This window comes from Rhinopithecus bieti, unplaced genomic scaffold (assembly GCF_001698545.2).
Source record: "Rhinopithecus bieti isolate Rb0 unplaced genomic scaffold, ASM169854v2 scaffold_76123, whole genome shotgun sequence".
Lineage (NCBI taxonomy): Eukaryota > Metazoa > Chordata > Mammalia > Primates > Cercopithecidae > Rhinopithecus > Rhinopithecus bieti.
Window position 1 is genome coordinate 4,173 of NW_016829215.1, and position 25,905 is coordinate 30,077.

A 25,905-nucleotide genomic window follows, 5' to 3' on the forward strand; every position below is an offset into this window, starting at 1 on the left:
ATTTATTTTAATAAGTTAGCAACGCAAATAAGCAGAAAAATGTATAGGTTCACCTGAGGACCGTGAACCTTTTGGCTCTGCCTTGTTCTAAATCATCAGCAGTGAGTGAGTTAGTTTCAAAATTAAGAGAAAAGCAGCACAGTTTGTCCTCTATCTCCACCTGACATCTCTTCACAATCCTTCTCATGAAATTAAAATATCTGAAGAGAGAGTTGATAACTTCTGCAGGCAGAAGTGCAACTGCCTCTGTTCTAGAAGAAGAAAAAAGTTACTCATTAAAGAGATTGCTTTCTTATATGGAATAGTAATTTCAAGATAGCAATGTTGTTTAAGCACCTCTCTATCAAGAAAGGAAGAGGAAGAATAACCACTTCTCCGCTCTGGTGTATATTCTGTACCTACCTGGTGGAATACGGAAACAATTTTGGACACAATGGAAGGAAATGAAGTATGTCCATTGGGCACCTTATGTCAGAGACAGAAAATTTCAGCTTTTTCCATTTCCTTTGAGCCCAGATGAAGAAGTGAAATGATGAATATAAAAATTTCTCAATAACACCAATGCTACTCACTATGCTGCTTAATAATTTATTACTATTAATATTTGAGGGATGGAGTCTCACTCTGTCACCCAGGCTGGAGTGCTGTTGAGTGGTCAGCTCAATGCAACTTCCACCTCCTGGGTTCAAGTGAATCTTGTGTCTCAGCCTCCCAAGTAGCTGCGGCTACAGACACATTCCACCTGCCTGGCTAATTTTTATATATTTACCAGATATGGTGTTTCAGGCAGAAGGGTCTCAATCTCCTGACCTTGTGATCCACTAGTCTCAGCCTCCCAAAGTGCTGGGATTACAGACATGAGCCACTGCAACTGGTGAGTAATTGTTAAAGCCACTGTTACAATCTGCATTACACCTCAGAGGCAGAACACCAAGTTATTCAGTTGAATTCCCTTATCTTATTACGTTACTTTTACTCCCTTTCCCAGGTCTGTGACAAATGACTGCCTGTCAGAAACTTCCCCTTGTGGCCATGGCACCTACTCATCTGCTTCTGCCCTTTCCTGCTCTAGTGCTGGGTAGCGGCTTGCTGACCATCTGCCTCAGTGACTAGAAATTCAGGATATCACGAGCTTGGTTTGATTCTTTGGTGTGAGATCAGCTCCAAGGAAATGGCCCAATAGAGACAGGCTCTATATTAGGTGTTACAGAGTCCTTTCCAAAGCATATTTACACTTCAATCAGAAAAATCAAGCTTCTCAAAATCCCTTGGCTCTTTAAGTAATTCTATGTGTTCCTGAATGCCATGACTATAACCAAGAAACTGCTAACCAGACGTTTTGGAAATGTTTTTATGCTGATGTATTTCTAATGTTTGGGAGGGAATAAGAGGTGGCTTCACTTGAGGATATTTTTTTCATATTTGAGAGTAATTACTTTGGTCCCAAAAGAAAAGGACCTAGCTGTTTGCTCATCCCTGTCACTGAGGACAAAGCTGCCACTGCAGTGGGAGTTAAGGGACAGGAGAGACCAATGCGAGGAACAGGAGGATTTTACAAGATGTACCTTGACTTAGTGGAATAACATTTAAACAGTGAGCCCTGAACAAAGACAGGGCTCCACTTTTATACATCCAACCAAAGAAGGTTGGCCGGCTAGTGGCATGGAATCTGCAGGACAGACAAGCAAGCTTATGGAAGCAGAACAAATAGAGTTTTTTAAAGTGTCAGGTGTTGTAATTCAGCTGTCTCATGACCTTTGCAATTATATATGGATGGGAAAACAGGAACTTACAAAGTATTTACAACTTCTAAAAGTAGTCATAAAAATTGCTCTGAGAGCAGAACAAAGAATAATGGTATGGGGTGAGTTCTAAAGAGGTGAAACTGATAAGAAAATCTTGTTTTTCTCATTCCTGCTTCTGGAGCCCATTCTTTACAGGACCCCACTCTTCTGATACTGCTATCAGAACACCAACAGGGCTTGGCTTATCACTGGGTGTTGAGTGAATCAGCTTAGTAGAGAACAGTTTTTTGTTTGTTTTTTGTTTGATTTGAACATCACCTGCTTTGTTTCCCCTTTGATGGTTTTATAAATGAGGTTCAATAGAGAACACCATCACCATTTAATTCTTCAAATGGGGGGCAGTTTCCTATTTTTCAGCAGTTGATGTTTAGTTAAAGCCATTGGTTGAGTGGTGGTGTGTTTGTTCACAAGGGCCTCTACGGCCGCTTGAATGATTTTAACAAGGAGTGTAAGAGACAAGTGAGAACAGGGCAGAATCCTCATATGGCAAGAACTATTTTTACTGAGGTCTTAAGTTATTCAAGGGATGAAAACCAGCCCCTGATGAGGGAAACTGGAGGTCACCCTTCCCAGGTCTGGGTTGTAACATGGGCCAATTTTGGGGTCTTGTCAGGTGTATTCTTGATGACCTTTCAGTTGGTGTTAATTTCTAGGCAGCCATTAGTTAGACTGAACTTCCCCCACACACCTCCTTCCTGTACTAGGATGTAGTGTAATATCAGTCTATTTTGATGATAGCATTCTTTGTTTTTGTGGCTTGTTGGGCCAGCAGATTTAGTGACTTTTTAGTGTTATTAGTAATGATTTTCAGTACTACCTGTAACCTGATAATGTGGTAGAGCATGTAAATAGGGGTGCAGAATCCCTACATTTCATATTCTGCCCAGGTGGCTGACCCATGGTATTGGATTTTTTTAGGGGGCCATTTATTGTTTTATGAGTTTCTTATGATTATGTCTTTTGTTTGATTGTTTTGTATTTGTTTTATCATAGACTGAGTACCCTAAAGATTTTCCCTATTCTAAGGGGAATAGAAAGATGACAACCTAATTGTTCCTAGTACACAGATCCCTGACCATTTAGTCAGCAATGGCCGATATGCCTATGGCCCGCAGATCCAGGAGAGGCCAGAGGGCACCTGACAGGTATGAGGAGCATTAAGTTGTTACCAAGAATGTTTTAAAGGAAGGAATCAGGAGAATGGGCCTGGTTGGGGCGGTTTGGAATTAGTTGTACCCCAACATACACTGTTTCCTAGCGTTTCATTGTAATATTGTTGTTCTAGGCAAGTTGAGTTTCCTACTGTGTCTGTAAAGGTATTTCTTCAATAAGCAATTCAGAATTTTCTGATAATGAAGCTCTTTAAGAATGAGGAGATACGCTGGCTGCTTGCTATGTTTCAGCCAGTTGAGCAAACAGGATTCCGGTTAAGGGAGAGGGTGCAAACAGTTTCCCGTAGATATTTGTATAGAGTGATTTAAAGCTCGGAGTTTTTGGGTGGGATGAATCCAAGATTTATTGATATTACATAAATAGAATTTTGAGTCTGTTTTCTTCCCACCAACTTGTATTCCTGGGGCAGCCTTTCAACTTGTAGTCCATATGGGCAGATACAGTTTTAGGATGGTGAGATTTACAAGATTGCAAGTTCTTGTTTTAGAATGTGTTTTTGCTGGTATTTTGGTAAGTATGACTGGCCCCAGTGATTGTAGGTTAGAAGGCTCAATTATGCAGCTCCAGGAAGTTGTCCCTGAGAAACCGGAAAAACAAGCAAGGGGTGCACATGTATTTTTGTGGCAACAATTATAGTACTCTTCAGAATTGGAGATCATGGGAAAGGTTGAGACCATGGATGACAACTGGCACGTATTAAAGGAAAAGGACATAACTCCCCCGTAGAAGGGTGAGGTCTTGGTTTTCTGTAGCAGAGTTCCTTCTTTTGACCCATGAATTTTAAGAGGTCCCAGGTAGGAATTTAGGGTTATAACATGCGTAATGCTGGCCATTTCCTGGTCACAGACTGAGTAGGTTGTCTAGTTGTAAGTACAAGTTCCTAGGTGGGTCCCTGCACACATTTAATCAGTGTGGTAGCTCAGGGTTTTGGTTATGGTGTTCCCTGACCGAGTATTGTGAGTACAGTGGGGGCACTCTTCAATGGTCTCCTTTTTGGATATGAATAAGGGCAGTGTTACAGTTAGGAGGAAAAGAAGTGGGTTTAGTTTCCTTGTGTCTGGAGTAGGAACTAAGTAAAGAGTAATATATTTATACCTAGGTGGAAAGGAAGACATTTTTACCCGGGGGAGGAGGTGGAGCAAAGTGACAGACTTTGCTCGCACTCTCATCAAACCTGATATGCTATTCAAGACCCAACAGATGCCATCTCCTTATTTCTGAAGTGACAAGTAAACAAACAAACACTCCCACACCTTAGTTACATGGTATCTTGCACCTACTTCTTGAAAACCTACACATACTTGTTTTGTCCCCTTCTGCTTTTTTCCGGGAAGGCCCATATTTTGATAAATTTTCCCTGCATCTTGGCACAGAAACCTACATCTCAAATGTTTAATTATAAGTCATCTTCAGAATAATTATGTTGATGTTTCTCCTCCAATTCTGACCCATAATCTGCTTTTTTTAAGATAGTAATGCTATAGGAAGAAAAATTCATAGGTTTACCAGAGGACCCTGAACCTTTCTGCTCTGCCTTATTGGAAACAGAGAACCAGGTAGGCTGATAGAGGAAAACAGTAGGATTTATTTAGGTGCAGCAGCTCATGGAACTTATATCCAAAAACGCTGAGTGTTGAATAAAGACTGAGCAGGCTTTTTATAAGTAAACTTACAGAAGCAGAACTAAAGCAGCTAATTAAACAATGAGAGGTTATGTAATCTACAGTGTAAATGTTGACTTAGCATAAATTCTTGCCTTGTATAGCTGGGTTTTGCAGCTGTGTTGAAAGAAAAACAGGAACCTAAAATTTGACTAAACACAAGCATTGGTAAACATAGTCATAACAGATTTTCAGAGAAGGAGAGAGTAAAGTAGTTTGCTTTACTTTTCAACTTTGCTTAACTGGGGTTATTTACAACCCATTACATCAGACTCAACTTTTTAGATGGTGTTATTTTATAACTGTCCTTGGAGTGAGCTAGCTACACAGAGAAAAACTTGTTTTTCTTTTCTTTTTAACCCCTGTCTTGCCACGTTTTCCTCTGTTTTATTTTTTATGCCTTTCATAGGATAAATTTAAGAGAAGGTATTTGTACTACTTTATTCTTTATGGAAAAGCATGTTTTCTTCTTTGGGCAAAGGTTGATATTTAGTTAGAGCTAAATGAGTAGCAGTGTGCATGGCTATATGGTTTTTGGACTATGTAGTATGTGTAGAGGGTGGGCATCCTTTTATGAGTGCTTTTTATATCACGGTTAACTGGGGAAATAACAGCAAAGCAATGAATAGCATATTTATAGTTAGCATGGTTACAACTAGAGATTCATACCTGTGGTGGAGGTTGAGCATAGTGACAGAATAACCATAAAATAATTAGTATTACAGTGTAAGTTACTAGAATTAAGATTTTTAATTATATTTACTTGCTTGATGAATGTTTAAGTTGTGGCTGTGTATAGACTAGACAAGAAAATGAGGCATCAGGACCCAAACCATCCAGCACCACTAATCATGCAACACGACCAACTTGTCATTGCAACAAGGGTCATTGAGACCCTGCTAGGGTCACTCCAAGAGGTGACCAATCTACACGAGACTTCAGCTTAATAAGAGGACAACAAGCCCTGCTCTAGTCACACTCCAGAAAAGAACTAGTCTACGCACAATATACGAATACCTTCTCTTAAATTTATCCTAGGGTAAATCTTTCAGAGTAAATATTTTCTTAACAAGGGAACTGAACAATTTGGGAGGTAGAGGAATTTATGTTGGACTTCTTGGCCTTTGATGACACATCTCCTTGACTGACAGAACAGTTTTTATTCCGAGACTCCTGTGGCTTTTGTGACAGTTTTATAACTTTTGAATAGTGGCCCTATGGTTCGAGTCACTACTGAGTGTGTATCCCTGGTGGATACCATAAAGTCCATCAGCTGGCCTTCAACTTTCAATGTGACCATGGACTCATGGAGGTGTAATAAGGGGGAGTTTGGTCTGTTCTAGTTCCCATATCCTTTAGCACCAGCCAGCCTGTTTAGGTTAGTATATGGTTTTTCCCACAGTAAGGTAGCCCTTGGAGGGTGACTTAAATAAACAGTAAACAACTTAAGCACAACCACCGGGCTTCCAGTTAAACCTGAAGTTCCACTCCATAACTGTTTCTAAAGAGTGGATGATGCATTTTCTGGACACGGAGATCTCACAGATCAAATCCTCAAAAACCCAGATGTTGAAAACTTCATAAATGAAAATAGTTTTGAGCCAGAAAAAATTCCAGCAAGCCGGGTATGTAGCGGTGACATTAAACACAATGACAGAAGCTCAATCTCCATCTACTGGAACATGAACCCAAAAGGCAAAACTAATAGCCCTAACAAGAGCCCTTGTGCTACCAAAAGACAAAAAGATCAATATTTATATACACTGTAAATATACTTTTACCACACTACATGTTCATAGAACTATATACAAAAAGAAAAATCCCTTAATAGCTGGAGTCAAAGAAATAAAGTACAAAGAAAAATCTCCTAACAGCTTTATAGGCTCTGGAGAAAGTAGCAATAATGCATTATTGGGGACACCAAAAGGCAGGGACATCAAAAGCCAAAAGAAACAGGACAGCTAACAGGAAGGAAAAGCAAGAAAAAATAATTATGCCACATTAAAAGCAACAGCAGTAGCAGCAGCAGCAGCAGCAGCAGCAGCAGCAGCAGCAGCAGCAGCAGCAGCAGCAGCAGCAGCAACAACAACAAAAATAACAACTCTTGTCATTACCTCAAACCCATGGCCAATTGTTTCCATGTGTATAGTTTTTTGGTCATCTATTTAACACCAAAAGAGGGCCATTTTAGTTGACAGAGAGTTTTTCACCTTTGGGATGTTAGTATACTTTTGTAGTTTCCTGTAAATCCTTTCTTAAAGTTTTCTTTAAGATATATCTTGATGGTGTAGGTTTTGATGACTCTCTTCCCATTTCCTCCCAGTTATGATGCAGTACACTCATGCTCACATTTTACTTTGTTTTGGACCAGCTAGATCATCTCCTATTATGGAGGTTTTTAGAAACCACTTAGCTTTGGGGAGTTTCTTAAGCCCACCACAATTTCAGAAGTTGTGGTGTAGCTTCTATTAGCCCTATGTGGATCGCCACTTGTCTTGGTCAGTCCCACACTTGGTCTGAAACACAGTCTTTGCTAAGAGACTTGTGGTTCCTGGCTTCATGGCTGATTAGCCTAGTTAGGCCTCTCCATTCACACACTATCCCACTACCAGTTCCCATGCTATTGATTGGGATGGCAAGCCACTTTAACCACCTCCAGTTTCCTTCTGAGCTGACCGAGTGGCCACTCTTACATGCTGTGTTGTTTGGGGTGTAAGTTTCTTCTGAATTGGTAAGCCACTCTCACCACATGATCCCCTCTCAGTCAGATTGCCAGTTACACCCTAGGAGGTGATTAGGCTCCCTTTCAGTCCTATATGGGATGGGTCCTGCCTGGGGTCCCAATACCTTTCTGAGGTTTCTGAAGTGAGCTGTTCCTGGAATCATCCTGTAGCCCCTTAGTTACCAGTGCACTGCAGGGTAGGGCCCCTGGGTCACAAAAGGGCTGTTCTCTCCTCCAGGCTGAAGTTCCCCCATGGTGCTTCAGGGGTCACAGGACACCAGAGAACCAGGGCTTAAGCTCCTAGGGGCAAAGAAGACCACAAACCTGTCACCTCCCCTCCATCTTACTGGCTGGTCAATAATGTTGTGGGAAGCAGAGGACCAGAGAGACTGATATAGGGAAACAGGAAAATTTATTGAGATGCCCTGGCGCAGCAGAATTATATCCAAAAAGGCTGAGCATTGAGCAAAGACTGAGTGGGGTATTTATAAGCAAAATTACCAAACAGAACTAAAACAGCTAATTATAAAATGACAGGTTACATAATTTATACCATTAAGTGTTGACTTAGCATAACTTGTAGCCTGAGTAGCTTGTGGCCTTGCAGCTGCATTGAAAGAAACACAGTAATCTTCAAGTCTTGCTAAATACAAGCATGGGGAAACATAGTCATAATTAATGGCTCAGAGATGGAGAGACAGTATAGGTCTTCATTTTTCTTTTCTTTTCATTGACGACACCGAAGCTCAAGCCCACAACTATGGAGTCACTTCTGTCTGCTGTGGGACCAGGTATGGGGAGAAGTCTGCTCATGACTCAAATCACAGCCTTGGTAACCCACTGGTAGAGTTTCTAAAAACATCCCCTCGTTACTGTTCCAACAATCATGATCTGAGCCAACTGCAACGTTTGAATTTACTCCAATGGTATGGAAGTGAGAACCTTATCCAGGCCAGGCCCTGTGGCTCACACCTGTAATCTCAGCAATTTCAGAGGCAGAGCAGAGCAGATTAACTGAGGTCGGAAGTTTGAGGCTAGCCTGGCCAACATAGTGAAGCCCCATTTCTACTAAATATACAAAAATTAGCTGAGCGTGGTGGCCCATGACTGTAGTCCAGGCTACTTGGGAGGCTGTGGCAGGAGAAACACTTGAACTTGGGAGGCAGAGGTTGCAGTGAGTGTAGATCATGCCACTGCATTCCAGGTTGGGTGACAGAGTAAGGCTCTGCCCTCACCAAAAAGCAAAAACCAAAACAAACACTTATCTGTTTGTATTTCATTGCCACAATATTTTTAAATGACTTTTAATGATGTGCATAATTTTCCAACTTTAGAAATAACCTTTATTTGCTTGCTTTCACAGATTTTGTAGATTTGCTTTTTATCTTAATAAACTGAGTCTATTCACAGAACTCTGAAGATGTTTATTAATACCATATTGCATGGTCTATATGTCCAGTTTTGCAAATATGTGTTATCTAATTATTTACTAGAAGCCATCTTTTTTCTTCTCCTTGTAATTTAGGTGATTCTCAAAGATGACACATCATTTTGCAATCTGGTTCTAACTTCCATATTGCCTCATGGTCTGCAGAATTGATCTTAAAATAAAAATATTAAAACAACTGAAGGCTGACAGAGTACGTAACACGACCCAGCTGAAGCTGAGATCAGAACGTTGTACTTACAATAACTTCTCATCTAGAGGGGTGGAGAGGCTGTGCCTTGACTCAGTGGGTGATTGCTGGGGCGTTCTTTCAGAAGAAGGACTGAGGGAAGCCCATGTGACCTGCCCAGGCCTAAGGTTCAGAAGGAACCAAGGCAAGAATATTACCAATTGTATGAAGATACCAAGAGGTTTCTAAATAACTCTATTGGTTCAAAAATAAATTATTATCCTTGCAAATACAAAATGATGATGCAAAAGATTCACAAATACTAATGATTCAAGCACCTACGTTAATTGCAGTACCAATGGTAAAGTGTATGATAGCAAAAGGCAGCAAGGAAAGGTAACTGTTAGTATATAAACAACTCTGTGTGTTATGAAAACACTAGAGCTTGCCAGTCTGTCCCACTGACCCTCACAGCATCGCTGTATCATGGGAGGAGGGAGGGCAGGATAGCTATCCAACTCCAGAGCAGCACACAACGCTTTGTCCAGGTGGCTAACCTTTCAGATACATTTCACTTTTAAGGTTTCATTTTGCTTTTGGACAGGGTGTGGGGAAAAGCTGTCTGGTGGAACCGCCCTTGTGTAGCCTCAAGGCTGCACTGCCTGTGAGTGCTTCCAAGGTGCCGTTCCTTTATTCTTTGTTTTCACTTGAGGCTGCTCAGAGACAACTCTGTACTCTGCAAAGATACATCTTTCTGGAGAACTGGAAGTCATGTTTCTGAAAGCTTTCAGCAAGTGCAGACATGGTGAGATCTTTGCTGGTAGTTGGCTTTTGACAGTGATGTTCATGACTCTCTGATGGCAACTTCTGAGAGCCTTTTCCAAGTGTCTGTTTGTTTAAGTTCTTTGTCTCTTGCTGAAGCTCTTTGTCTCTTGCTGAAGCTCATTGACCCTTCTTTAGTATTAACCACAAACTCAAGGTCACAATTGGAAGCACTACCCTCCACACCTCCATTTGGATAATTTGGGATCCTTGGTGTAACCATACTTGCTAGAAGTCTTTTCTGTTTAAAAAAAATGTTCAAGAAATCCTGATGTATAGCACCATTGCAAGGCACCATATTGCCACTTCTTAATCCACTGACAGAATGATTGATCAGAGATGGCCTTGGGTTGCAGTACACTTTATTCTCTAGCATTGCAGAGTATAACATTTCAGAAGTGAATGGAAAAGGAAGAGAAGAAAATTCAGGTACTGGAGAATTTTTTTTTTTCTTTTGTATAATTGAAGAGAGCAATAATAAGGATAAATTTGCACAATAAACCGTTTCTGAGGCCATGGTAGTAATAACCACTAACATGTATCGAGGGCTTATTGTAACAGCTACAATTTCATATGTCTTTTGTAAACTGGTATAATTTCAGTATCCATTATGCACAATTTTCACATGCCAAAAGCTCTGAAAACTGAAAACTTATTCATAACTTTTTTGGTGGCAAAGCCTAGCCAGATTTGAACTCATGGTTAGGGCCCAGTTTGAGCTGAACTGATGTGAACACATTTATTATCTTTATTCATCCCAGCATGAATATTCATACTGTTGGCTGGAAAATAATGCATTTCACAACAGCAGGTGCTTCAGAACTCGCATGTTGTGGATTACCTGTGCTGTCAATTCCACAGCATACGGTACGAGTTTCTGGCAAGGAAGTAAGAGTCTGCATTCACAACAACACGGTGTTCAAGGAACTTTCACAACTCCCATTTTATAGATGGGGGCCTAATGCTTATAGATGGGGGCCTAATGCTTATTGAGGCTGGATCAAACGGTTAGCAGGTCCAATAGTTACTGGAATTTCCTAAGGCAAAGCCAGTTCATGTGTCCCACTCTCCTGCAATGCCTTCTTATGATGCTATGAGAAAAAAGCTTGCCCTCAGCAATGCATACATGTGCAAAAGTTCTATCCGCATTCAACTGTTTTCATTAACATCAGACTATGGTTTCAGCTGTGAGAAGTTTCACAAACAGAACTGCTAAAAATGAAGAACAGAAAAAAGTAGAAATGAGTAAAGAGATAACAATAAGTCAGGTGCTGGTAGAAGAGAGCAAGGGACTCATGAGGAACGAATGCCAACGGGAATGAGGCAGGGGCAGAACTAGAGTGAGAAAACAGGTGAATTGGAAACACATATACACATTCTTTGAGCTTGAAAGCAACTGAAGAAGAAAGTATCTAAGCTTCAACATCCTTCTTATGAAATAGGAAGGGACAGAGGTGTATCCACTGTGAAGACACAGTAAAAAAACCATATCAATCACCATTTATTGAGTGTTTTCTTATGTCCAAGGCACCACATTGAAACCCATCTCATTTCATCTTTTTCATTATGGCTCAATAGACATTATTTTCCCCATTACAAATGAGAAAGCTGAGACAGAAGGAAGTTAAGGTAACATGTCCAAGATCAAATAACTAACTTTGAAAATGAGACCAAAAAGAAGAATCAGCTCTCTGATTCCGAAGGCAACGTTCTCTTTGCTGAACCACCCTGCTCCTCCCATGTATGCAAATATCTGTCTGTCAAGGAATCCGTAAAACTACTGAACTGGCATTAACATTGGCATAACAAACAGAAAAGAAAATTATAAGATGAACCTGGAGACTTCTATATCACCACCCTCCTTTCCCATTTGGGACATGAGGCTCTCCCAAGCCATGAGGCACCTATGAAGCAAGTCACTTTTGATGACAACCCAGGCAATATTATCAAAGAAGAAAGGGAGTTTTACTTTTAACATGACACACATTCCTTTGGTTTTTCTCTAACATAATAATCACTTAATATTCAGTAAATTAGATCATTACATTTTCTCAGTCATCAGAAGATTTACACAGAGAAAAATATTCGTGGCATTAAATTGTCCCTAACCTGTCTGACTCTGCTTCAGTTTCCCTTTTAAATTGACCACCTGAGAAGTTATCTTTCTTACAGAAGCTTTGTAATCTAGTATCTGGGCCCTCAGTCATGCATATTGCGCAATCTGAAAAGATTCAGAAGAGGAAAGGAAATTATGTTAAACAAACCACAGCTTGCTTCAAAAGGAAAAGTGTTCTTATCCTGTTTATACTCTTTCAGTAGAAAAGATTTATGCCAGTAAACAACAGGGTCCCTATTTTAAAAATGACAAACAGAACACAAACAAGGTGTGTTTCGCAGATTTCACCATCTTTTTCAGTCATATCAGAAAATTCCAGCACATGTGAGCAGAAGACACAGCAAATGTCTGTAATCCTCAGAGTGAGAATCAAGAGATAACAATGGATACAATCAGGCACTCTGAAACTTTTACGTTTCAGTGTGTTTGCTTTCTTCTCCATGTTATTACTGTTATGAATATAAGATCATATTATCACTAGAGAATTTTATCAGATGACAAAGAATACCTTTATTATAGTTGGAGGAGTGACATTTGATGCTAAATTCAATCTGATTTACACAGGTGTGACTTGGGTCAAATTTACATATTGGTAAAGTATACTGGTATCACACTGCAACTGGCAAGGAGCAATACTCACTGTATCTGGCAGTTGTTTTGCAGAGCTGGCCTGTGGTTTTCAAACTCCTCATGCTCAGCTGTGATAGCACTTGATGTTTTCTGCAGTTCTTTCTGAAATGCCACAATTTCCCGAGCCAGCTGAGCTAGACCTAGAAGGTCAAATGAAATCCTAGTCATTATGAACCTTAAGTTTTCTTATTTCATTTAACAAATGCATTGAAAGGGGTTTTACATTGTTGTTTCTTTTCTTGGTACTCAGACAATGAATACAATGCTAATTATATTTAATGAACTCACAGTAATTCTGACGCTCAAATTTCAGAACAAAGAATTTCTTGCATTTTAATGCAACTGTTATTACTCTTGGAGTCATACTCCAATGGAGGAACTCTTTCAAATCCTCAAATTAACCTAAAAGGATATTTCTCTACTCTACCATGCACAGAAGGAGCTCTCTATCTGGTGTACCTCTTGATGACATGCCCAAGATCCAATATAATCTCTGCCTCTGTCAGTAGCAGTTGGGATTTGGGACTCATGCAGAAAGCAGATGGTTCCCAGTCAGAGTCATCTAAGAATCCTTTAATGAACAGTGACTTATGCAGCATGCCCACAAATGATGGTGAAGTTCCCTGAGATAGTAACAGGTTCACTCTATTAGCACTCCTTGTGCCTGCAGAATCAGAGGAGGGAGAAATTCTCAGTACTGGAGTGAGAGGGGTGGTGCAGAGCACTGGGAAGTGGTTATCACATGCACCATGACCTCGCATGGCTGTGAGGTACAATGGCCAATCTTGGGCCAGTATATGTGGAGGCTGGTGTCCTCACTGGCCAAACCTCATCAGCAACCAGAGGGCAAGGGATGCCTTAATACAAATAGAGGTGTGTTTGCAGAGTTTAATCCCTGGATGTTAATTTTATAAATCTGTCAAATTCAACCCTCTCTTACAAGTACAAACATAGCTTTATAATACTGCCATATTACTAAGTACTAAAACACGCAAATCAGGAAAATGTATAAGGTCTAGGAGATGCAAGTTTTCCTTACTACTCTCTTTTAAGTAGTGAATAATCACTCATCTCTTTAATGTTTTCATTCAGCATAATATTTCATTTTGTACTGGCAAGACTTTGACACACTCTAACTCAACCTGAAATTTAAAAAAATATTTAAAATTGAATAATGACTTTACAGTGCTGAAACACTAAAATCTGGCAAGCTCCTTTAGGCATAGTGACACATTTTAAGGAGGCAACCAATAACCCCAAAACAATCACATATTATACCAGTACGTATTTTTCAAATGTGAAAAGGTAAAGTAAAAATGGCCAGGCATGGTGGCTACACCTGTAATCCCAATGATTTCAGAGTCTGAAGTGGGAGAATTGGCTGAGCTCCAGAGTTCGAGGTGAACCTGGGCAACATGGCAAAGCCCCATCTCTACAGAAAAGGTAGCAGTGTATGGTGGCTGTTGCCAGAAATTCCTGCACTTTGCGAGGCTGAGGCAGGAGGATCGCTTGAGGTCAGAAGTTTGAGGGCATCCTGGATGACAAGGTGAAATCCCATCTCTACTAAAAATGCAAAAATTATCTGGGCATGGTTCCAGGCACCTGTGATCTCAGCTACTTGGGAGGCTGAATCAGGAGAATCACTTGAACCCAAAGGGCAGAGTTGGCAGTGAGCTGGGACCATGCAATTACACCCCAGTCTGGGTGACACAATAAGACTTCATCTCCATGGTGGGGGAGGAGGAATACAAAAATTACCTGACATGGTGACCCACGATTGTAATCCAAGCTACTTGGGAGGATGAGAGACAAGAATCACTTGAAACCAGGATGTGAAGATTGCAATGAGCTGAGATCACTCCTGTACACACTAGCCTGTGTGACAGAATAACACAGGCTACGTTGTAACAGAGAAAAGTAAAATCTGAACATGTGAAGTGCCTCAATTTTCTTAATATGCTACATCTCATGTTTGAGTATGAAAGCCTACAAAGTTCTCATATAAGTCAAAGTTGCAAAAATAAATTTTATATACCAAACATGTTGTAAGTGGCTAAAGTTCTAGCTTCCAACAGCAAGCACACAAATGAAGATAAAAGTAAAGAAGCAATGGTGTGTGGAAAATGCCCCTCATTTTGTTTCCATCTGTAAGCCAAAAATATAACAACAGAATTTTTACCTGCTGCTGATGGAAAGAGTAAACAGGCTGACGTAGAAAATAATAGTGTTGGCCACCTGCTATGAAATAGACATGTCTGTTTGCTCACTAAATTCCCTCAACAACCCTATAGTATGGAAAACTTCCTAGACTTTACAGTTCAGGAGCCCGCAGTCACAGAACCTGCCCAAAAGCACACAAGCAATTAGACACACGTAGGTTTGAAGCAGGACTTCAGGACCCAAAGTACCATCTCCATTTTTCTATGTGACATTAATTGAAGATAAATAGTACCAAATTTACTTCAGCCATCATCCTCTTAACTCTACAAATAGAAATCCAAACATCGGGTATGATGGAACCGTATCTCAAAAATAATAAGAGCTATTTTTATGACAAACCCACAGGTCATATCATACTGAAACAGGCAAAAACGGAAACATTTCCTTTGAAAACTGGCACAAGACAGGGGGATGCCCTCTCTCACCACTTCACTATTCAAACAACAGTGCTGGCAGTTCAGGGCAGAGAAAAGAAACTCAAGGTATTCAGTACCGGAAAAGAAGAAGTCAAATGTCCCTAATTTGCAGGTGACATGATTGTATATTTCGAAAATTCCCATTGTCTCAGCCCAAAAATTTCTCATTAAGCTGATAGGCAACTTCAGCAAAGGTCTCAGGGATTTCAAAATCAATGTGCAAAAAATCACAAGCATTCTTGTACACCAAGTAACAGCAAACAGAGAGCCAAATAATGAGTGAACTTTCATTCACAGGTTGCTTCAAGGAATAAAATACCTAGGACAATCCAACTTACAAGGGGATGTAAAAAGGGGACCTCTTCAAGGAGAAACTACAAACCACTGCTCAGGTGAAATAAAAGAGGACACTAGGGCCAAATGAAGACATACCATGCCTCATGGAGAGGAAAATTCAAATGTTGTGAAAATGGCCATACTGCCCCCAGGTCATTTATAGATGTAATGCCCATCCCCATCCAAGGCTTACCATGACTTTCTCACCCAGATTTGGAAAAACTACCTTAAATTCATATGGAAACAAAAAAGAGCCCGCATTGCCAGGGACATTCCTAAGTTCAAAGAAACAGAGCATGGAGGCATCATGTACTGACTTCAAACATATATACAAGGCTACAGGTAACCAAAACAGCATGGTACTGCGTCCAAAACAAAGATATAGACCAATGGGAACAGAACAGGAGCCCTCAGAAATAATACCACACATCTACAGCCCATCTGATCTTTGGGACAAACCGAGAAAATTCAAGAATGAGGCAAGGATTCCTATTAATAAATGGTGCTGGGAAAATTGGCTAGGCCATAAGTAAGAAAGCTGAAACCGGGATCCGTTCCCTCACTCCTTACATGGGAAAATTAATTCAAGATGGATTAGGGAGACCTTAAATGTTAGACCTAATACCATAAATGCCTAGAAGAAAAACCCTGTGTAATACCATCCAGGACATAGGCAATGGGGCAAGGACCTTCATGCTCTAAAAACACTAACAAAAATGCAAAAATTTGCCTGGCATCATGGTGGGCACCTGTAGTTTCTGCTACTCGTGAGACTCACACAGGAGAATCACCTGAACCAGGGAGGCAAAGGTTGTGGTGAGTTGATAATTACCATTGCACTCCAGCCTGGGTGACAGACTCCATCTCAAAAAAAAAAAAAAAAAAAAAATTCCAGCCTTGAGTTTGAACCTTTTCAACCTGTTAGAAAACAAAGTTTCAAATATACTCAACTAGATATTCTAGCTGCATACAAATAGACTCTCCTAATTACAGTTAAACTGTATTTTGTCATATTCCTAACATCCCTTATATAATATATGCCACTTACTGCTTTACCAACTCTCAGTCCTTTAACTAAAACTGTAATTTTTTCATTGACTGGGTCCTGCCCTATTGCCTAGGCTGTAATGCACTGGTGTGGTCTCTACTCACTGCAACGTCTGCCTTCTAACGAAGTAGCACGCTCAAGGGATCCTCCTACTTCGGTCTCCCAAGCAACTGGGACTACAAGTACACACCACCAAGTCCAGATAATTGTTTCGATTTTGGGTAGAGATGGGGTATTGCCTTGCTTCCCATACTGCTCTTGAACCTCTGGGTTCAAATGCTATGCCCACCTCGGCCTCTCAAAGTCCTGGGACTGGAGTCATAAGCCACCACCCCTATCCCTGTTAACTAAAATTTGGTAAGTTCTTCAGGAAGAACCTTTGAACAAAATGTGCGTTCAGCAGTAAGACTCCATAAGGATATAATCCCGTAATTTTAGTAGTTACGGTCCCTGAAGGGTTCAGTTCAAGGGTCATTCTGACTCAGAGTTAGAAAGCTGGTAAGAACTCCTAAATGAACGGGCCACCCTTCCAGTTATGTTTTCACAGAGCAAGCACTGGCTACCTATCATGTATCAAGCAGCATACTAGGAACTGGATACACAAATGCAGACAGATACTCATGTCTCCATCTCTAAGACCTCATAATTTAGTCAGGGAGAAACAATCACAATAAGATATGCTAATTTCATAACAGAGGTAAATAAAGATTGCATGCAGGAATGAAATCTAAATGATTTACTCAGTTGGAGTCAGGGAAGACATCATCAGGATGACAGTCCAGCTGTGTCTTGAAAGACAGTATGGTTTTATCAGGGGGAGAAAAGAGTTGACTTTCCAGGTGAGAAAATACAAGCATGGCAGTTTTCATGAGGATGACAATCTTCCTCAATGCTTTCAGATACTCACAGTTAAATAAACAGGAATCTAGGCAGTCACCTACCTTGAAGACGAAGTTATTAGTCTCAACACAATCCAAACATCTCAAAGTTCTGTGCTTCCAACATTCATTTTTAGAGCTGGAAGAAGCCCAATTCCCATGAATCCTGTACTGAACTGTAGAGGGTGTGCCCTTAGCATTAAACAACTAGGTCTCATTGAGAAGTTCGAAGCAAGGCTTGATTCTAGGATGAAGTCTCGCTACTTTTAACATTTGGCAGCAGCAGTTCTCGATGTAAGCCAAAAGTACTGCTGTAAATCCAGTGTTGTCTAAGACATACCCTTAGAAACAGAATATGATTTCTTAAACAAATAGATTCAATCCCACTTGCTGACATAGACTCCCTGCCACTCCTGATCCTCATCTTCTCTTGTCCAAGTACTTCCCAGAAGACCAGATCAAATGGCCACATGGATGACCTTTGCAGTCCTGGTGGCTCTTTTACCCCACAGACCTTCAACTTTGCTCATTCCCACGACTCCTTCCAAAGGCAGCACAGTGCATTTGGTTACTAGTTTCCACCTGAAACCTAATCCTGCTAGTCTGGGTTCTTGGACAATTGTTGTAATTCCATGTGCCAGTGTCTCTGGATATAGTCCTTGATCCCTGAGACTCCTACTCAACCCTCACTTTCCCCCTGGATAAGCAGCCACTTGCTCTTTCTTCTCCTTCCCTTCACCATGCAGCATAAGCCCAAAAATCTTCATTTAAATTGGCTGCCATTCTCACATCAAATAGGATAGACTCTGCAAAGCTTGGTGCAGGAGAGAAAGATACTTACAATTCCTCCCCAGACCTACCAAAAAACAAAAATAAAAATAGAAAATAAACTCACCTACAAGCACATATTTTGGTCTCTCTTAATTTTGGGTTCCCCCAACTACAGCTAGGTACTTAATACCGGTGATCAGTCCTGTGTGCCTTAAAGAACTCTTCTTCCATTACTCACATGAGTTACTCTGTTAGCTCATAATCCAATCTCCCATCCAAATTACTGTTTGATGGAGATCATTAATTTGATTTGATCATTTTTGATCTGTTTGGCTTTGGGAATTCCAAAGCAAACTATCCACAAAGCCGGCATTTTGAATAGAAACATGTAAAGGAACGCCAACAGCAGAAGCAGCAGCAGTAGCTGTCACAGATTTAAGGCCCATGATCACAGCTATTAAAGTAAATATGAATCTCTCTGATCTGTGAAGTATTTCTTGTAGTACTTCAGTGATAATATGTATGGAGGGAGAGGCCTCCCTAAGTCTATTGAGGAAACAAGTATCCAAACTCCTTCTGGGGCCCTAACCAGTAAAAATGATATTCTCTTTATTAAAGGTAGAATGAATGCAGGTAAAAGATGGCAACTGAGGCATGAAATGGTTTGAGAGTCAGGTAGGACATTAACTTTTCCAACTGCCAACAAAAAAGGAAGTTTAACATAACTCTATAATGGGACCAAATGATTATAGGTCATGGCTACAGCAAATCAAAATGTTTTACTGTGGGTCTCTGTTTTATAGTCTCCTTTCCAAATCCAAACCGGGGTTTGAGCCATCATTAATTTCCATGCTCCCGGATGGTCTGAACTTATAATGAGATCAATCACTTTTGGGGTTCGAAGAGCCATACCGTTCTCCTCCCGCTTAATAGGGCAATTTGTTTCAGTTATTCTATATAATTTTGGTGCATTACCTGGGTAGTCTTTTGCAAAACGAGTCTCTCTACAATCTTCATGCTGTCCAGTACAATTTGCTGCAAAGTATCCCCTAGGGACCCAATCAATGATGATTTTAGAATAATTATTTTGCTGTACACCAGCGCTGTTTGCAATACAATCTTCCCAGGTTAGCACCTCTAGGTTTTCAGACGATTTAATGGCCTGCCTAGGGCAGGGCTTCTTATTAGGTTTACATTTATTAATCTGGTGAGGTGTCATAACATAGTCAGCCATCTGTGATCAAGGTATTTAGTAGTGTCCAAAGATTGAAACTTTCTTCCACTGATTACATGAACAGAGGCTTTTGATCCCTTATGTGTAGGGACATAAAACAGCCAACAACAATGTTTATCATAATTTAAACATCCTACTGGTGGCCCCAGGCAGATGAGAGGAAAGCAATAACCAATGGAAACATTCATTAACATTTTTGCCTCCTCTGGACGAGTAGGGCCTTGGTTATCTGTTGGTCCAGGCATGCAGATGCTGTCCTTAACATAAACCTCCATTGACGTATGTGATCATGTAACAGGCCTAATCAGTGGTGGTAATGAAATGTAGTCCCAATAAGTGTAATTTTCTTCTGTCTGTCCCTTAGTAGGTCCAGTTGCTGCCTGAAATTCTGTATTAGCATTTTCACAAGCAAGCAGCTGAACAATCACTTTCCTGGCATGAGAATCTGAAATAGTGTTTTCAGCTGCGGCTTGCAACTGTGCAATAACATCTGGATAAGGCTCTCTTGGAGCCTGTAAACTGAGTTAAAAGAAGGATAAGTAGTACCAGGGTTGTGAATTTTTTCCCAGGTTCTTAGGTATATAGCTCTGAGCTGATCAACACCCTCATCACTCATTGCCATCTGTTGGTTTACAGTACCCCATACCTGTCCGATTCCAAGCCATTGATCAGATGTGATGGTAAGGGCAGGTTGGGCTTGATCTTTTCTGCATGCCTGATTTGTTGCTTCATCCTTTCACCTCCGTTTTAAGTTGGAGAAATTCAGAGTAGGACAGGGTCGATCGGGCTAATGACTCCCAACCCAGAGGTGTTAAACACTGGTTATAAGCCACAGATTGTAACAGGTCATGAACATAAGGAGAATTTGGCCCATATTTCCAATTTCTCGCTTTAAGGTTTCTAATATTTTAAAAGTGAATGGCTCCCAGCATACTTAAGCATGTTCTCCGGGTTCCTCAGCTTGCAAAATAGTTACCTGAAACTGCCAAACATTCAAATCCCCCATTTCTCCTGCCTGGTAAATGGAGACCTGGATTGTCTCTGCACCATAATTTGTATTTGGACTGGCTCGCAGCATTCTTTTACTACAATCAACAGGTGGACAAGCCTGGATCATTCCCTCACTGTAACTGGCTGTTGGGCAAGCCTGAAGCTTCCCTTCGCCATAGTTAATGTTGGCGCGTGCAACAACAGCGGCAAGCCCCGTCGCAGGCTCCCTACCAAAAATTTATAAGGCTGAGGTGGGGGTGGCCGTTTTGGACCTTCCCCTACAGGCGCGGTAAGTGGCACTGTTTTTGCAGTAGGCGAAACTGTTTCTCTCATAAGTTTCTGGGGGTTAGCATAGAAAGCTTCCCGTTTCTCCCCCTTTTTAAAACAAGACTCTGATGGTTCACTTTGCTGATCATCAGACTCCTGGTTACTACACTTTTCTATATTATCCCGAAACTCCTCCTCCTCATCCCCAGTGTGAAAGGGCTCCAGGGCAGTTTTAATTATGGACCACACAAACCAAGTGGGGAGGGGAACACGGTGGCCCTCTTGTGCTCATTTTAAGTCTGATCCGACCTTATCCCAATCTTTGACATTCATAGTTCCATATTGTGGGAGACAAGGAGAAAACTTTTCTATGAGATGGAACAAAGATGTGAGATTCTGGTACACACAATTACCCCTCTGTGGTTCAATAACTGGCATGCCAGGCTTAAGTAATTAGTAAACTTACTTTCAGCCTGACCCAAATATCCTGAGGATACCTTGGAATACTCCAAGTGTCCTACTTGCCCATAGAGCTTGAAGTGAAAACATACTCTGGCATCCTCCATCCATCATTATCTAGTTTACACTCTCTGGCGTTTCTTCACTGGATGACTTGTAGAGATTACCGGGTACAATGCTTTGGGCAGCAGATGTTTTGGGAAACCAGCCTCACACCACCCAGCGGGTACCCTGAGCCCAGCGGAGACAAAGGAACAAATTGTTGGAAGAAATTGAAGTCCAATAGTTAAGTCAGAAAATACTGGTGTCTCCTCCTATTCTCTATGTGTAATTTAAAATGGCTTCTCTCTCTTTTATAATGTTCATCCAACCTGGAAAAGTTAATTTTCCAAACCTAAAATTCTTGGCTTAGAGTTCAGCTCGAAGAAATAAAAGTTAGAAGCTGACATTCTGGCAAAATGATAAAATTTCTTACCAGTTGGGCTTTTGGCTTCTTTCTGTGCAAACTTGTAAAAGAAAATGTACGATTATCATTTATACTCTAGGTAATTTGATACATAACGACATCAGGTTAGTGAGGTCGATCTTAATTTGTAGACAATTTGTGTGCTTTGCATGTCTTTCTGTATGGTTCTGTCAACAAAGGGTATCTTAAGTCAGGTTGAACGCCGGGGACCCAGTAAGCCTGCTGTTCCAGCCAGACCAACTAAATGGTCAGTAAGCGCCATCCAGTGGGACTCTCTGTGAAAATGGAAATGTGTGTATCTATGCTCTTTAATGTGGTAGCTGCTAGTCTCATGTGGGTATTGAGCCCTTGAAATGTGGCTAGTGTTCCTGAATAGCTGAATTTTAAATCTATGTTTAATGAGATACATGTGCATAAATGGTCAGAAACAAACTGGGCTACAGTCCTACATCTTGTTCCATGTCCTTGGGAACATAACCTGTAGTCATGTGGCAATACTTTGTTTTAGTCTCTACCATTTTACGAAGGTGGCTGTCTTATTCTGCTAAGTCAGTTCATGGGCGAGGGCCAAAGAATCTGATATGCCATGTTTTCAATCTGGGTTATCCCAGCTAATCCATCAAAGGCAGGGTTTACAAAATATCTTAAGCACTGACCTTGAGAGAAGTTTAGGGAAAGTCAAAATCTTGTAGCCTCCAGCTTGCTGACACCTAAGCCATGATCCCTAACCTTGTGGCTAGCTTCTTGATCTGGTTTCCAGGCAAGAGGGAGGTCTACTTTGGGAAACAGCTGTTGTCATCTTTGTTTTACACTGTAGAATGTAAACCAAGCTACTCCTAACGTTGGTTCAACCTAAGTCCAGCAATGGGAAAAGACAGCTTGGGGTGGGAAATGAAATATATTTGTTTAGGTCAATTCTTCTTCACTGTCTCCATCACAATTTTGCAATGAAAGATTCAAAACCTGACTGTCATTCCTCTGAAAATACCTTGGACACTTGTGGTTAAATCATAACCTAGGTTGGTTTTATCTGTGAGGTTACATTTTGTAAAGTTCAAAACCAAAATTGTTAACTGGTTGGCATGGCTAAAGTCAAGTAATAAGAAAGTTTTAAAGAATTTTCTTTAAAAGTATTCACTTAAATAAAAGTAGATATTCAATTTATCGATATATTTAAAGAATGTTCTGAGTATACATATGTTTCAAACCTGCACGTTATCCACATGTACCCTAGAACTTAAAGTATAATAAAAAATAATAATAACAATATAAATAAATAAATAAATAAATAAATAAATAAATAAATAGAATGTTCTGGAGAAAAGACTCTTTTATTCTCAGTTGACTGAATTATTTTCTCCATTTTTTGTCTTAGCACTCTGAATGCATGCCTGAGAGACCTTAAGGGACTCCTGGAGAAAAACAGAGTAGGTGCCAAAGGTCCCATATGGGGAAATACACACACAAACACAAAACAAAACAAAACACCCTTGTTTTCCTCATGAAACACCCCCAAATTCAAAGCAGATAAATTCCTCCCAAGACCAAAGGTTCTGTGCTATTATGTATTGAGTTATTTAGCCTTGTGAGTCTTGGGGATATCATGTTACTTCATATTATGAGAGAGGTTCAGTGTGTAACAATTAGGGAGAAAATGCACTGTGTGAAATGACTAAGAGTAGCCCTAAATTAGAGAATCATGCTCTTGTCTACCTAAGACATAAACATACCCACACCCACTCCCGCCACTAAGAAACAAGACTCTGGGGGAAGGGATGGGCTAATTGTCTTCAGCTGTGTCTGCTAATTAGTCCCTAAAAATTTCATGCTAATGACCCTGTTCCTCCAAGAGCTACAACCTGAAGTCAGTAATCCAATTAAGAAAGTGACACATAAAAAATCTTTGAATCTTCTGTTTATGTTGCCATATGTGTGGTGCTATAAAAACAGCTCTATTTAATTGTCTTAAAGAAAAGTAAGCTCTTAAATCAATGTTTTGTTGTTGCTGCTGTTCGTGTGAGTTTAAGAAATATATCCTTAAGGATTACTGGTAAAATGCAGGTGTCGTCAAAATGAACACAGGTCGTCTAAATCATACAACTTACACACCAAGTTTGCCAAACGTTCCAAGGTTGTTTCCTGCCTGACTTATAGGTTGGTCAAACATGAGATACACAGAGATAGATGCTGAAAACTCACACTTTATCTGGACTTCTGTCTGCATTCTAGGATCCACACCTTGTATATAAGTGAAATCGCTTATTAACCAGGCAGTTCGCCAAAAATGAAAGTTGCTAAATGTCAACAGTGAACATTAACAAAACTCAGCAGGTTATTGTACGGTCTTTTTATAACTTTAGCATTGAAATAAAAGCACACCAATGAGTTGTTAAGAAACTAATCTGCCCTCTACTAAAAGGATTTTAAAAGGTTTGTAAATATTTTACCACATGGTCAAATTGGTTGAGACTAAATGAAATGATCTATAAGGTTTCATTTAAATAAACTGGGGTTAACATTGCCAAACTAATGAAAGGGCAAAATTTGGCTCTGAATGGGATGTCATAGCCAAATAACATGTCACATCATAATAAAAATTAATAAACAGTTTTTGCCCTTCGAGCCATCATTTTGGAAAAACAAGTAATTTATGGCAATCTGGACTTCTATTTTCTAAAATTGACTGTTCTAAACCTCTAACATTTAACAGGCATCCTAAAAGCATCATGCAAGTTTCAAAATTGTCCTTCTGAATGCCTGGCTTTCTGGGTGGTTTGGAGGGCTTCTGAAACTTCAGAAAAGACATATTTAGTCACCTGACATTGCCAAAATGTTGTCCAATTTTCTTTAAGTTATATTTTGATGAATAATACTAATTGATGTTGCAAAATTGTGTGGGATTCCTAAAATTCTAATGTCTAAGTATATGCTATCAATCATAATTAAGCATAAAGTTATTGTAAACTGTAGAGAAAAATAAACTTCTTTGTCACTCATGGTTTTCACCGTAACTATCCTGGAAATTCTATCATTTGCAGACATAAGTTATCTTGCTTTGTTCCTTTTGAAAAGACGGCTTATAATCATGCTATATTAAGGACTTTAATAGGTGTTCTCAAATGCAGGTTTTTAATAGCTTTGATGATTGTAACATTGGGATAGGGAAAGAATGTATGGAACTCATAAAGAACTGGCATATTCACAAATACCAAGTGAGAGAAGAGTTAAGTAACTGGACTGCATTCAGAAAGTAGAAACAGACATTTTAACTTTTGCTTAGAATATTGCTGATCCTTATTTTGTTTCTCAGAGTCAAGAAAGCTTATTTTAAACCATTTATGGCCCTTAAAATTTGAGTAAGATATTCCCCTGTGGACAAAATTTTTACCACATTTGTTTAAAACTGTAAATACTCTTTACTTATGGCAACATAGTTGTTTGCATCAGTGCAATAAGAATCCATTGACTCTGTCAACAGTACAGAATTGGAAAAACTGGATACTTGACCAAGGTTTTGACTGGAAGAATGTGTTTCCTTTTAAGGAATCAAGTTTGCCAGGCAGAGCCGATAAAAGACCCTTGGGAGAAGTTACCTCATACCTTCTCCACACAGTCCCTGCACAGTATTCCTGACTTGTGGTCAGTAAAGAATGGCACTTGCTAAAAGATCTGGGGGCTCCAAGTTCATCTGAGACCTCAAGAAGAGAGGATCATCCAACGTACAGACATTTGAGAATAACAACCATGGCTGGTCTCAGCTTTAAAGTTCTTATCTAAAATTCTTGCTGGAACAGAGTTTCATCAAAGTGAATCCAATAGAACTACTAAAAGAAAACAAAAACAAAAACATTCTTGCTGCACTTAGTGCAAGCAATCAGTTGAAGTATAAGACTAAAATTTATTCTATGAAAAATGCCCACGGTTCTATAATGTGCTTTTTTTTTTTTTTTTTTTTTCTCCTTAAATTTGGCCTGAATAGAGAAATTGTGCTCCAAAGCTTATCATATATTTGTCATTAAATCCTAGTTCCCTTATATTTTTTAAGGTTTTTTGTCTACCTTTAAGACTAACCATGTTCATTCCTATGAATCCAATGGTTATCTCCTGCATCTGGGAGAGGGGCGGGGGGAAGCAACGGTAATGTAAATATCTGGATCAATACACTAGTTCTTGGAAATTATCCTGCAAATTCTGCCAGGGAATAAAATTGAGTAGGGTGTCCATAATCGGAGGTATCTTTGGGAAAATAAAACCAAGGAACTTCATAGATCCCCA

At 40.0% G+C, this 25,905-nt stretch overlaps 1 protein-coding gene across 1 annotated transcript in view; it reads right to left on the reverse strand.

The window, feature by feature from the left end:
* Window positions 1-25,905, reverse strand: part of LOC108523933 (heat shock transcription factor, Y-linked-like) — a 64,643-nt gene that overhangs the window by 3,984 nt on the left and 34,754 nt on the right. Inside the window, exons 3-4 of the mRNA XM_017864701.1 lie at window positions 12,556-12,685; window positions 10,641-10,695 (exon numbers count right to left, since the gene is read on the reverse strand). Coding sequence (XP_017720190.1) covers window positions 10,641-10,695; window positions 12,556-12,685 — 185 coding nt within the window. The remainder of the gene's footprint in view (window positions 1-10,640; window positions 10,696-12,555; window positions 12,686-25,905) is intronic.